Raw genomic sequence first — 14,470 nt, forward strand, 5'->3', positions numbered from 1 at the left:
CTTTGTTTTGCTTTCTAGCATATAATTTAGTTTGAATAACTATCTTTTCGGTTCATGTAGCCGTCTTGGTGATTCGGTATTTCTTTGTTTAATAAAGTTTTATATTCAGTTAGTTCGTCGCGTACTCTAGGAGGTAGACGGACAAGGATTCAAACTGTATCTCTGGTGGAAATCTTGACATACTTGGCTGAAACTTGCAAGCTTCTGGGTTTTAGGAATTGTAGGGTTTTAGTGGTGATTCTAAGGCATTTGGGATTTAGGGTTGGCTCGTTCTAGACGCCTAATAGTAAAGGGATCCCAATTACTGTAGTCTGTTTTTTACTGTTCTTTCCATACGTCGCAATTTTTATTTGCTGGATGCTTTTTTTCAAGAATACTAGGGTTTTTACGACCCAGGGTCTTTATGTTTTCTCAACCCATCGGTTTGGTTTTTATGGTTTAAACTCATCAGTAGTCTTTTATTTATTTATTTTTGGCACTCATCAATATGGTCGGCAAGTCAAATTTAATGAAATTCAAGGTTTTATTATGGCTGACATGACATTCATGTGGAATTCATAAAATCAATTATATAGTGACAAGTGGATCAATAAAATTTAAGGTTTTAAAATTATTTTCATTAATTTTCCCATGCTTGAATAGAATCTAGTCAAATTTAGGATTGTCAATGGAGGCACGGTATTCCTCTATCCCTTCACCTTCCTGGAAATGGAAAATGCAATTTCCTCTCGGCTTCATAGAGTGTTTCTTGCACAAACTCTTCTATCTCTGCGGCTCCAATCTTTGCAACAATACAATTAAAAACAAAGTATTAGAATATAATGAAAGAATGGGGAACAAACATATACTGTGTGTTCATTTAAGTATTCAACAAGATTCTTACAATTTATTAAATAAATAAAATGCAAATGAAAGTCATTTATTTTGTAAGTGAGTCGTGATCTAGGTGGGTCTAGACGGTCTAGGCGCCTTTAATTTTCAAATGACTAGGAATTAATCAGAGTGGGGGTCAGCCCGTCTAGCATCTAGGTGGGAATTTTTAGAAGAGTAGTTCTATCATAATATGTATTTCCATGCAAGCTTCCACACGTAGTTGTTGTGCTTGGCAAAGAAAGAGCCATCATGATCGTTTCAAATAAAATAAATTAGTCGGTTAGGACAATGGGATCGTTGTTTTATACTCGAGTTCAAATCATTTTCTTTGTAAATTATAGTCGTTAAGGGGAAAAAAAAAAAAGTAGGCAGTAGGTTTATACTTGATTTTTTTTTTCTTTTTTTTTTAAAAGGAGACAATTGGTCACAAACCACGGTTATCCATCTCTTCTGGGGGTGAGGAAGACTCACAAGGATATTTCAGTCTCCATCTAGCCACAAGTTTGGCTTCCACATCAACAGTGGGTTTCGAACCCAAGACCTCTATTTTTTAGTTTGAAGGAGGCTTCGCAATGCAATCCGCCCTTTACTACTGGACCACCAGCTTGTAGTTTGTTAGTATTTGATATTTGGGATTATAATTTGGGTTTACTGCACAATTTGAGGTTTACCCCTCAACCTTAATTTAGGTAGAAATGGCACTGGGGCAGGTTTACCCCTCAACCTTAATTTTATTGAAATCGCCTTTTAAATTCTCTACTTTATGCTCTTTAACTCTTGCAATCACATTTTCAATTCATTTATGTTCAAGTAACTATATTCTTACGTACACGTCTTTAATTTAATTTATTTTCTCCCAATTATATTAGTTTTAATCTTGTTTATTTTCAATTTATTTTACTTTTTCACTCAATCTTCGCCTTCACTAATTCACAGTAATTTGGTTGTTTATCTTCAAGGTAGAAAAAAATAACCTTAGGCCAAGAAAATGTTACTTGCTCTGCAGCACATCGTTTGATTAAAAGTTAAATTTAAAGTGCAAATACAAATTACATAATATATTTTTCATGTTGGCCAATCTAAACCACGTGGTGGCATGCTCATGCAGATAAATCAAAGAAGAACCAAAAGTCCTAGGCCGCTCGTTCCAGCAGAAACGAGGGAAAACAAATCAGACAGTGTAAGTGAAAAGTAAAAAGAAACATTTATCGTATTTTACCTCTCCTATTTATTTAATTTTGATAACAGGTGCCTAATTTATGGTATGAAAAATAGCAACAATTTATGAACATCAAAACTATATGCATGTACGTACCTTGGACTCAATTTCCAGCTCTGCTGAAAACTCCTCGAGTGAGAAATTAGAGCTAATATTTCTGGCTTTCAAACCCAAATGTCGCAAGCACTTAAGAACCTCCAACATAGAATCAATTCCCGATGTAGGATTAGCCACCCTTAATTTAATCTTTGTCCATTTCACTCCCTCCTTTTCATTTTCTACCAGAAGTGTTTCAAGCTCCATGTTCTTCTTTCTCAGCTCCTCCTCATACCTCTTCAGCTGCTGAATATTCGTTGTTGCCATTTGCACAATCCAATTCTTATCATTCTGCAGCACGTAAATTGTAACACCAAAAAATTATACAACGAAATTAGTCCTCGATCATTATCAATCGTGCAAAAAAAGAGAAGGGAATTTAACGACAAGGTGCGTGATAATAACATGTTCATGAAACTCATACTAAGAAAATTAAAAACTAGAAATGAGCGTCGTAAAATGACTGTTTTGAATTGCTGATCACGGATATTAAATTTAGTTTAATTTGGTTAATTGAATACACCCACCCTGGTTCCAGCGGGCAGCATAGAATGCAAGGCTAAGTAGCTGTGCTTCTGCTTCTCCCTCCTCATGCGCTCGTTGATCATGTGGCGAAAACCCCGTTCTTTGCCGTCATCTCCAGCTTCATTTCTTGCAGTTGCAGGTTGCCAGCTTTTCCTCAAGAATTGCAGCATCCTCATGTTCATGTTCATGGATTTGGTCACACCATTAGGGAGCTGATTACTAATGTGTCTGTTTGTGTACGGCACAAAAGCACTTTGATTCTGTACTACCGGAGGACTCTCATCATACCATAAAAATTCACCTTCCAATGCTTTGAGGATGTATCGGTCCATTTCCTTCCTCTTCTTCCTCTCTCTCTCTCTCTCTCTCTCTCTCTCTCTCTCTCTCTCTGTGAACTGTGTTTGTTGTGCCGGGAATCTCAAATTTCAGTTTTGGCAGTTGGTATATAGGGCTCTTGTCGAACTGGGTTTGCTGTAATTAAAAAGCATTTAAAACGTGGTCAAATATCTCGTTTTGGTCATGGAGACTTGTCAGTCAACTATCCGCATGTATAATTGGGGCGTCAAAGTTATCGACTTCGGAGTCGTTTTGATGGGCTGAATATAAATAATTGTCTCCAAGCCCACGGCTTGTTTTCTTGAAAGAGACTCGACAAACATATACATATATCTTGAGATATCTTCACATATTTAAAACATATACATATATCTTGAGATATCTTCACATATTTAAAAATTGCTTTAACCTTTGCACTAATCCTTATATTATTATGTTTTTTTATTTTTTTATCAAATGTCGTTTTATTTTTTTAAACAAAAGAAAACATGGTATTTGATGTCTTGAAATTATAATGTTTGTTTTCATCTTTGATCCATAGCCAAAGGCCCAAAAACATTAAAATGTTAATTTTTTTTTTTAATTTTTTTTTTTACAAAATGACACGTGACATTTGATAAAATGAAAATGCTTAAATGCAAAGGCTGCTAGCACTCAAAAATAAATAAATAAATAAAATTAAATGTTCGTTAATCGGCTACATATAAAAAGAAAGAAAGGTCATGTTTGATATTAAAATTGCAAGATTTAGGTGAAATTCGGTAATCTCGTATCGCTAGCAACCACTCGGACATGTCAATAAAAGGAATACTCATGTTTTGCAAGAAATGAGGACTACTTGTCAGGCACTCTACTTTCTATTTTAATAATTTAAACTGCCTATTTTTTTAGTTTAATCGAATAGATTATCGTTGCAATATGATAGCTAATTTGAAATGATTAAGGTACCTAATTGTGCTCAAGAAAATTGACGAACATAGTACTCTAAGAAACATTAAATGCCGTCACGAAAATCAAATGAGAAAATAATTTCGAATCTAATTGGTATTTGCAAGAATAATCTATTAGATGAAACTTGAAAACCTGACTGCGGCCTCCATGGGTAGTCTCATTTTCTTGTAAAATATGAGACCATTTTCCTACCTGCTCGTATGGAATTCATCCATGCAAGTAGTTTGGTTAAGGGATTGAAATTTGAAAGTAACCTCTGAACAAAATTGGCTTGATAATTTGTTGATACAGATTCAATATCGGAGTAGACATCTACAATATCTTATTTATTCATATTTTTAAAAACTTAGGCCCCAATTCCTATTTTCTGGGCAGCTTTGGCCAATGCAACTCCATTAACAAATGCAGCCACCTTCACCAATTGAACCACCACTCCAATTCCATCTTCTGCAACCCTAGGTGTGGTGAAGTTCAATGACAATTCTGCTCCAGAAGTACTCTTCATCTTCCTCTTCACATGCTTGAACTCGCTACGGTTCAGAACCTTGAAAAACTCATCCACAACCCTCACCCACCAGATCCCAGAAGCATTGAAGCCTTCGAAAAACGCCAAGTGACCGCTGTGCTTTGTGGTGGCCAAAACGACACTCACCCACCTAGATGGCGCTGCTAGTGCGCCGATAAAATGTGTCAATGGTCTCAAACTTCCCCACGTCGCAGGTAGCATGGTAGTGTTGGATGCAATGCATCTTGTCGTCCCAATCAGCAAGCCGTGAGTAGGTATGCTGGTGAAGCTCTGCGTACCATTGAAGGCCTACTGTTAGAGCTTTGTCATATAACTTCTGCAGCAAGGTACGTCGAATGAATCTGTCACCAAGGGGAAAGTCCCAGGGATTGCAAATGGCTGCAGCACGAGCTTCCGGGACATTGCTTCCGTCTTCCCCAAGATACTTCACCAAAATGTTGGCACCTAGACGTATGAAAGTATCCATATCAAGAGAAATTAAATTGGAAATTTTTATTGAGATGTACTACCAAAAAGAGTAATGTTCTCTTCCCAGACTATAGATCTCAACTAAATAGTCAAACTAATATGTGGTCCAAATTAACAGTTAAACAGTCTAGCAAGAGAAAATCTTCCCAACAAGAAAATAATGGAAACATTGTAATCTTACCTATGCTCGTTCCAATGAGAAATAATGGAGCCTTGGGATGCCTATGGTGGAGGTGATTACAGACCGCGAATATCGTTGGTCCATCCACAATTGTAAATAAAGTCTGAAGTAATTGGGACTCCACCAAGTCCTCTGTGGTTGCTGATCACTACATTCCATCCCATAGATGTCGGCCTGCCCAAATTATCTGTACATGTGATGAGAAACCATCGTGACTATTTCTGAATGCTGTTGTACCATTGATCTATGTTCAGCTGATTCCATCATTGTAGGGAGTTATCTTCTTCATCTTGGTAATCATCGTCTAGTGAGCCCTTGGGCCTTGCATGCACATATTGTTGAGGAACTTCCAATTCTGTTTGAGAAGCCTGATTCTGGATATGATAAGGAAAATTCGTTTCCAGGTGAGGATCATGAGTTGAGTAATTGCCTTCATCTTCACCATTATCTTCTGTGCTGTACGTTTCAAGATAAACATCTTCTTCCTTCAAAGAATAACAAAAGGATTAAGATGTCAGAACAGCTGGTTTAACTAACAAAGAGAGTAAACAGAGAAGATCAAGCAAATAATAACCTCGGAATCATCGTCATCATCGGTAGGATAAGAAGAATCTAATTTGTTGTACAATACTTCATCTCCACGCTCTTTCACAGCATCCATTTGTTCCTATCAATGTGAAACACGAGTCACTTAGAACGAAAAAGGGAAAAACGAAAAAAAAGAAAAGATATTTATAGATTTTGCGTGCCAAGTGAAATAGTTAGATCTAGCAATAAGTAAAGCGTTAGGGGCATACTATTTCGGATCGAAGTGTGTCCACTTTACTCTGCACCACTGAAATATGTTTTAGAAGAGCCTGTTCAACAGAGAAAAAAATAAGTTAGGAACATTATTGTTCGAAAAATTAAATAAGTTTGGTATGTTATGATGGGGAAAGATGAAGGGGGTTAAACAGATCAGACTGCTAAAACCAAGCATTGAATACTTATTGGCAACCTTTATAAAGCTAAGGTCATATTAACTATCTGATAAAGCCAGGATGGCTGAACAATTAGCATTCAAATTTAGAGTGATACCTCCTGTCGTTGGATCTCAATAGAGCGTGCCAACGCTTTCCTTTTTGTCAAGAGATTCTTTGGCCTCAATGTAGAAGGTCGGTGATAGTCCTTTCCCCGGTACACAATTATAGCAAACTTTTTGGAAACTTTGTCCACTGAAACCAAGACACCACCGCTCTCAGCTTCAAGTGCTAATGCAATTTTTTTCACCTGCTCAAAACCTTTAGCATTCACCATTATCTTGACCAATTCCCGGTATTTCCAGTGCAAATGCATATTCTCCAATGTACCATCAAACACTCCACGTCTACCTGAGTAAGTCAACTTTCCATAAGTAGATCAAAATAAAATCACAGACAAGATAAATAGGTAAATGGAGAATTGTTATACCAAGAAGTAAGAAAGCCTTCATCCGTAAACCAAGCTTACGAAACATAAACCTCTCTTCATCAGTAATGCTGTCTGGGTCAGCTTGTAGCATAGATGGTTTCAAACTCTCCTCTACCTTAGATAAGGCTTGTTCAGCTTTCATTAACTTTCTTTCAGCCTGACAGGCAAAAATTTGAAAGGTTCAACCGAAGGGAAATTCTAGCACTAGAGCGGCGTGATATCAAAATAAGTATTCAAACTTTAGCCTGAAACTACAAGATGTTTCTTATATTAGCAATCCAAAGTTTCTGGAAACTTACAAAGGCAAGCTTTCGTTCAAGCTTTCTGACAAGATTGGCGTGCCTTAATATGTCTGCTTCTTGCTTCACTTTTTTCTTATGATGATTATCCATCCTCTTTCCCCACTTAGCATCTGCATCCAAAGTCTCTGCAAGTGTACCAGCTGTACCAAAGTGTTGAGCTTGTTCAACAATTGGTATAACCATAGCTGACGCTCTCAACCTTGACTACTCCTCTTCATCTTGAAGGGATTTCGCCAATCTCTCCCTTTCCAGTAACGCTTCAGTGACTTCTGGAGACAAAAAATTCTTCCCCCTATAGAAGACCAAGAAGTCCTTGTTTCGAGATAGCAGCACACCCCCAGTCAATCTCTGCAGCAAATAAATAAGATTTAATTGTAATTATGAACTCATTAGCTAACATGAACTCAGATGTTAAAATATGAATGATGAAGAATATTATTCCCAGTTATGTAAAAAATAATAGTGAAGTCATATTTTACCCTTTAATATTCCATGTGATCAAGCCATGCCTGTTATATTCAGTAATATTTTAACCTCTAGTATGAACTCAAACTTTCTACAGAAATGCCATCCAGATTCCAAATCATCAAGATTACCAATCTAGACAAAATGTTGAACACCAAAAGAAAGGAATTTAGAAGAACAACGAAAACTACTTTCTTTGGTGCATTTATAAAGAATTTCTCAAGGAAACAGGACATAGAATTGTAAGTTTATGCTTAAGAATTTATCTGGTTAATTCCTACAAAATAGACACTGAAAAGAACATTGACTTCACAACAGTCAGAATGATATTTATGGAAGGAAAGAACACGGCAACATAGCATTTCACTTAGTAAGCACTTTGCCAAGGAATTCTAGACTCGATTATCAAAAATGTACTACATGGACATCACCAATGACTACTCAAACACTATAAAGCTACTACTAAAAGACTACAATTGCACTTAAAAGAAATAAGGAACTTTCAAATGAGACCTTCTCTCTCAAATGCATTACATCTATCAATGCATGTTGTCAAGAATATCGTATTCCAGTTCCCTTTTGCCTAGTAAATTTTCACATGATAGATACAGATGGCTAGACTTAATAACTAAACTTGTAAGAATATTATGTAACCACTGATTAGAAACTCAGCATACCAATTTTAAGTTTAGTGGTTGACGGCAATGAAAGTGTGGCAAGGTGCAGCTCAACAAATAATTACAACCTGATAAGACATAAATTGACCGGGTTCTATTACCTTGATGTCTTCAGCCATTCGCTCACTAGTAGTCAGCTGAACACCACGTTTCAGTGCAATCTTTGCTATCAAACTTCGTTCCCATAATTTAGCCATGGCCACTGCTAGACCCTGGAGCTGTCTGCTTCGACCTATGGACAAAATTTAAACATTACAAATCATCATCGTGTCCTTATGTGCAACACAAAAAATTGCATACCTAAAGCAAAATGTGGTGGAAGAACCCTAGCCAGCCTTCTCAAAGATGTTGCCTCCTGTAAACCAAGGGAAGATCGGACACCATACGGAAGTACACTGAAGGGTGGTTCATAACCAGGAACTAACCCTGGAAGCATATCTGCATCTACAGGTAATGGATCACATACGGGCCAATCTTTGAATCTAGGACCTAAACTATCTAAAAGTTTGTCTACTTCATCTTCATACTTCACTTCTGGCAATTGGTCTGCGTCTTTCTTCTCCAGGGAAGTACTCTCCGGCTTTTCTTGGGGTGTATTTACATTACCAAAAGAAGCAAGCTCAACAAAGTCTCCCAAAGATTTATCAGCAACGTTCGGAAAAGATGTAGAAGAAATTTCATTTTTCTTGTGTATGCGCTTGTTTAGTTGCACTGAAGGAACCTCATAGCTCACACCTCTGTACAAAGAAAGAGATGTACCAGACCTCCAGACCACCAAACCACCAGTTTTTCGCTGATCATAACAACAAGAAAACAAAACCAAATATATAAATTGAATGTGAACCAAGAAATTCTTAAACATGCTATTCTAAAAACTTTTATTTTTGATTTCTCCTTTTGTTTTGTTTTTATTTTATTTTTCTCTTAATGACAGATTTCACCAGAGAAAATAAATACTGAATGGAAAGACCATGGGGAAAGGTTTAATCCAGACCATTTCAAACGCACTAAGGTACAGGCATAATTTATATATTCATGTTCAGTTTGAGATCGAAAGCGAAGGAAAGTTCTTGAGCTTCTAATTCTAGCTCAATTCTCTGTTAAACTGGTGGCAAACGTCCATTTTCTTCAGGACCTGAAATTATTGCAGAGATACAAAATACATTTATATATATATAATTTTTTTCTGTGTTTTATCCCTATATGTCCTGTCACTCGATATCATATCAATAATCACCACTGCGTGATGTGTTTAATATAAAGATGAGAAAAAAAAGCTGAAACACAAAGTTGTAACGAAAGTAATAAGAAACAAACCTCCAATATCTCATGCATTCTCTTCATGTTAAGAGCAGGTGGACCTTCAACTTCCAGCCTCACAATCTCTGAAGTCTTCCATCTCTCGTGGATCATGTCCACTACGGCTTGAGTAACACCCGCACCTCCAATCTTAGTCTTGTGCTTCTTCTGAAATGTCAAATTCCTCAGCCTCCTCAACTCTGATTCCGGAAGAGTCAATTCCGCCACTGAAGTCCTACTCTTCCTCCTCACCGAACCCTCCTCTTGCTTCTCTTCCTCTGCCGGCTTTTCCCACGGAAACCTCACCTTACCATCACTTCCAAACACATTCTCTATCCCTAATGGTGATTCCGCCGAGAACCCACCTCGCGGATTTGGCAGCATTCCTTCCTCAACATAAAATATATCCTCCACAGAACCCTTCTCAATCGCTCTCTCCCTCGCCTCCCCTTTACCCTCATTACTATCGTCAACGTACTCGAATTCCTTCAATTTCTCCACAATCTTCTCCATTGTACTACCACCGCCATTTCCCGAACCACTCAAATTCCCACTTTCACTACTTTGATAATCCAACACAGCCCGAGGCGGTTTCAGGCGATTACGCTCGTGGGATTCATTCCATTTATCAATCCAACTACTCGTACACAAATTCCTCTTCGGTTTATACTGATAAATGGATCGATTTCTCCCAACAAAATTCGATTTCCTTACTGGGTTTTGGTCAGGAGAGCTGATAATGGAGTGGGTGGCATAGAAAGTGTGCCTGTTGAAAGGAATTGAGGAACCGTGGCCGTACCTAAAGAACTGGGTGCGGGGGCCATTGAATTTCGACAAGGAGCTCTGGAACGAGTCGAACAAGTTCGTCGGGTAAAGTTGACGACTGGGTACGAGAGTCATCGCGGATTGAAGAGACGGAGGTGCATCAATTTTATCAAAGGTTTGGTGAGGTTTTTAGCGGGGGCTCAACCGATGGAACAACCAGCACTATGACTTCTTCTTCTTCCTCGTGTATTCTGTGGTTATGTTGCTAGCTTCTTGTTATCAATGGTGGGGGGGAGTAAATATCTAAACGCAACGTTATAAAAGGCGTCAAGCGCCAGCCGCCGCAGGCCGCAGGGATGGCAACGAATCAGTTGAGGAACGGAAATTCCATATTCATCCCGTAGCTACGAAAATTAACTATATTATAACCGTAAATTAACCATTAGATATCATCTATAATCATACTCATCAGATAACGGATTTCTCATCAATTAACGGTTATATTCATATTCGTTAATACAAAAAATATATTCACCTAATTGACGCATAATAATTTAGTAAATATTAATTTTATCATTAAATATTTGATGTATAAAATGATTTAATTAATAGATCTTGTGGAACATAAAAATTAAAGCTAAACATTGATAACGTTGGTTGATTAAATTCTCATAGATTTTGATTCATATAAGAACTTTTGAACTTTTTTACAAAATGCAACTCATAGAGTGCAATTTTTGTATTCTCAAGGTAATGGATTCGGTGAATAATGAATATACATATAATTACATTATATATTATTTGGTTTGGATTTGGGTACGGATATGGATTGGAGACCCCTATAACCATATCTAAAACTATAACCGAATAATATTCACGGTTTTTCTCCATACTCAAAATATACCTGAATTTTCATACCCAAATCTAATCCATTTGGACGGTTATCCATGGTTATCGGGTTTAACAGTTAGAATTGTCATCCCTACCGCAGGCAAAGCCCAACGGCTAAGACCATAAGAGTTAAATTATAATTGATGGTTAATGTGGTAATTTGAAATTTTATGTCAAATTTTTTATTTCTCCAATCGAATTGTCAAATATTATTTTATTATTTAAATAGAGTTTTAAATGGTTGTAATTATTAAAAAAATGTTTAAACAATTTTTTATTGGTTGAAATGTTAGTGGAATAGGGGATCTATCATTAAAATGAATTAAAATTGATGTCAAAATTGACTCAAAATCACAAAGTCTTCAAATCTAGTCAGCAAATAACACTTCGGTTGAAGAGATTTTAGATGTCAAATATGCATAGTAGCATTTCACTTAGGATTTTGATAACTCATCTGGAGATGCTCTAAATAAGTCTAACCTGTTTTTCTTAATTGTTAAACGGTTAGAGATTAATTTGAGTTGGGGTAACTGCCTATACCTAAGTAGAACCTAGGGGTTCGAAAGTTTAAAAACAGTGAGGTCCACTTGTGCCTTTCTATTTTGAATTATATTTTGTTTAATATTTTATTGGATTTTATCTGTTTAACCATGCATTGTAGTGGATTTGCTCCGGTAGTTGTATTGCTCTCTAATTCCATGTGTCTTAAGTTTAATCGCTCCCCCTTTTAAGGGTGTATTGTATATGGATTTTGATAGACTCCAAAATTTCAATGTATTTAATATAGACTTTTTAAGGAGTGAACAAGATAATGTTACAAGTGTTAAACTATCAAATTGGTCTTATCTCGATTGTAGGTAAGTTTTAGGTGACTAGACTTTAAGTGACAAACTATCAGTTGGTTTTTTCTCGGTTGTATGTAAGTTTCATGTGAATAGTCTAAGGGTCAAACTACTAACTGGTCTTATTTAGACTCCAGTAAGTTTCACATGAATAAATTAAATGTCAAACGTTTAAGTTGATCTTATCTGATATACACGTTATGTGTCATTAACCAATTTACAAAAACATTTCTAAACGACTCATTGTATCAAGAGTTATTTTAAATTTGCTCTTTAAATTCAGAGCTTGCTGTGCTTCAGTGTACTCAAACATTTTTTTCATCCCAAGTTTGACCATAATTTTTGAAATGCCCCTATTAATGACTTGTTTACTAATCCATTATTGAAAGGGCGAAATTACATTGAGGGATCAACTTTAGCCGGAAAAGAGTAAAAAGAAGGAAAGTAAATTGGGGAGCAAATTTTAAATTAATCCAAGAATAATGCAGGAGATTAAATTTTTTAAATTAAATTTACAAATGAAATGGTATGCATATTTGGTTGGGATTATATACGCACACCCACGGAAACACCGAAAAGAGAACAACTGTCTGCTGCCGTGGCCTCCCCACTCATTCAAAATTTCAAAGCGTGGAAGCCTTCCATTTTGTCCTTCCCATCAACTTCTTCCCACCAGCGGATCTCGCCAGTGCTCCAGAAAGTTTTCTCGATTGGGTTTCTGTTCTCTCAAATCGTTACCGGGTTCGTTCGCTGAATCCCTCTTTGTTATCTTTTCCAAATTTCAGTTTAATCAGATTTGTTTTTTGTCTCATGCCCTTTGAATTTTACTTCTTTAATGTTCAATTCCGGTACTTTCAAGCATGTTTGAGCAGATTGTATCTGGGTTTTGATTAAATGAGTTTATTTCGTAGATAAAGATTTAATTTGCAATATTATATGATAGTTCTTGTAAAATGAAAATATGGGTTAATGGAGTCATAGAAAATGGCCTCTGTTGACTGCTATGTGAACTTAGGTGTGTAGATAAACACATATTTTTTTGTTTTTCATTCGACCGATATTCTAATCTAAATTATGGGGAAGGGATTTGAACTTGGGTGTAGAGGGAGAGTGAGCAGCCAATTTCGGTAAAATACTAGGGTTTAGGGATTAATTGGACCAGAGAATTATGATTTATGCTGTCCTAGTTATAAAATTTGAAAATCTTACTTTTACTTCCATTATCCTGATATAATTGTAACTGAGATTTTTCGAACAAATGCGTGTTTGATTGAATGGGATTTAGAGAAGTAATAAGGTAAAAGCTAACAAGCTGAGTAGTGTTCAACTGCTTGGTTAGCAGGGCACAAAAAGGAAGAGATGCATTACTTATGTAATTGGTTTAGAGGTGTTTTGGACGGGTCAGATTGTAGCGTACATATAGCTTGTATGATCCTGTGAGAACAAATGATTTCCTGAATGCAAGTTACTTATTTCCTCTCTCTGTCTCTCTGCCTTGTTCGAGCGATTTGAAAATTCTAATTTCTGATTGAATATAATTTCTACTCTGTTATTAGTGCTGGTGATTCTTTGACACATAATTTGTATTCGTTCTTTACAGCATTCCATCAATCAATGCCTGATAGATTAGCTCCCTGTAGTCCGACGTCTCTATGTTTAGAGATGTCTTCTGAGCCTGTTATTCAGTCTTGCTTCTCATTTTTCTCTGAGGCTTTTGTTTTCTTTTTACGCATTTCCTAAGAAGCTGCTTGATTGATTTATCAAACCTCTGTTTATAACCTGTAGGTAAAATTTGAAGAGATTTGAGCATGTTTTATGAAGTGGAATTGCTCAGGGAAGTGGCTGTCCTTCCTGAAAATCTAGACCAAGACAGACTTGTATCTACAAGGACCGTTGTAACACGGCTTTTGGAGGATTTGTTAAGAGAGAAGGCAGACAAGGATCTTGGATACTTTCTCGCGGTCACTGGCTTAAAGAGGATTGGGAAAGGAGAAGTTGTAGACACCTCAGGAGACGTGTTCTTCCCTGTAGTATTCAATTGTCGCATGTTCCTACCTTGCAAGGGAGAGATCATGGAAGGAGTCGTTCATCACATATACAGGCTTGGGGTTTTCTTGCGATGTGGACCTATTAATTACGTTTTTCTCTCCGCTCGGAAAATGCCAAACTTCCGCTATGTTGCTGGCGAAAGTCCAGTTTTCTTGAACGACGACCTTGCAAAGATAGAGAAGGATGTTGTAATTCGTTTCAATGTGCTGGGAGTCAGATGGATAGAGATTAGGGATGATATAAGAAAGGAGTTTGTGATGCTTGCCAGTTTAGAGGGCGATTCGCTTGGTCCCCTTACGTTACCTGGTCCTGATGGACTGGATTTGTAATTTTTCCAAATAATGAAGGTTTCTTCTGTAAATTAACTTGCGGGAAATCAATCTGGATTTCTTTTGTTGTGGAAATGAGATTATCAAAATCATTTGTTTCATGTTATTAAGCCACGTGAACTATTATTTACACACCGAAAAGACATCATGTACTCCTCTTGCATAAAAAAACAAAAGAAGTATAATGCATCCATGGAACGTGTCATTGAAAAAGCTTTCAAATGCCA

The 14,470-nt window shown here is 36.8% G+C and overlaps 1 protein-coding gene and 2 pseudogenes across 3 annotated transcripts; 1 reads left to right on the forward strand and 2 right to left on the reverse strand.

Annotated features, from left to right (window-relative positions):
- Positions 1-504: 504 nt before the first annotated feature.
- Positions 505-3,120, reverse strand: LOC137736683 (transcription factor bHLH92). The gene is made up of 3 exons (XM_068475915.2): positions 2,716-3,120; positions 2,189-2,479; positions 505-781 (listed from the first exon to the last, which is right to left on the reverse strand). The coding sequence occupies exons 1-3, from the start codon at positions 3,043-3,045 to the stop codon at positions 695-697; spliced, it is 708 nt and encodes a 235-aa protein (XP_068332016.2). The 5' UTR covers positions 3,046-3,120; the 3' UTR covers positions 505-694.
- Positions 3,121-4,242: 1,122 nt separating this feature from the next.
- On the reverse strand, positions 4,243-10,501 carry LOC137736126 (CRM-domain containing factor CFM3A, chloroplastic/mitochondrial-like; annotated as a pseudogene). The gene is made up of 9 exons (XR_015954775.1): positions 9,386-10,501; positions 8,369-8,861; positions 8,170-8,300; positions 6,924-7,274; positions 6,625-6,781; positions 6,253-6,545; positions 5,973-6,032; positions 5,750-5,842; positions 4,243-5,660 (listed from the first exon to the last, which is right to left on the reverse strand). The product of XR_015954775.1 is annotated as a CRM-domain containing factor CFM3A, chloroplastic/mitochondrial-like (transcript).
- A 1,932-nt stretch (positions 10,502-12,433) lies between these two features.
- On the forward strand, positions 12,434-14,349 carry LOC137738244 (DNA-directed RNA polymerase V subunit 7 pseudogene; annotated as a pseudogene). The gene is made up of 2 exons (XR_015954776.1): positions 12,434-12,606; positions 13,651-14,349. The product of XR_015954776.1 is annotated as a DNA-directed RNA polymerase V subunit 7 pseudogene (transcript).
- Positions 14,350-14,470: the final 121 nt, after the last annotated feature.

The sequence above is a fragment of the Pyrus communis genome, chromosome 13 (genome assembly GCF_041283825.1).
Source record: "Pyrus communis isolate YQ-2024b chromosome 13, ASM4128382v1, whole genome shotgun sequence".
In the NCBI taxonomy this organism is placed as follows: domain Eukaryota; kingdom Viridiplantae; phylum Streptophyta; class Magnoliopsida; order Rosales; family Rosaceae; genus Pyrus; species Pyrus communis.

What these genes read in the sequence shown, in the direction of transcription:
- LOC137736683 (XM_068475915.2), bottom strand. Translation starts at nt 3,045, where the DNA reads ATGGACCGATACATCCTCAAAGCATTGGAAGGTGAATTTTTATGGTAT. An exon ending in TGCTGCCCGCTGGAACCAGG is followed by an intron (nt 2,480 to 2,715) that starts GTGGGTGTATTC and finishes TACGTGCTGCAG; the next exon opens with AATGATAAGAATTGGATTGT. An exon ending in AGCTGGAAATTGAGTCCAAG is followed by an intron (nt 782 to 2,188) that starts GTACGTACATGC and finishes ATTGTTGCAAAG; the next exon opens with ATTGGAGCCGCAGAGATAGA.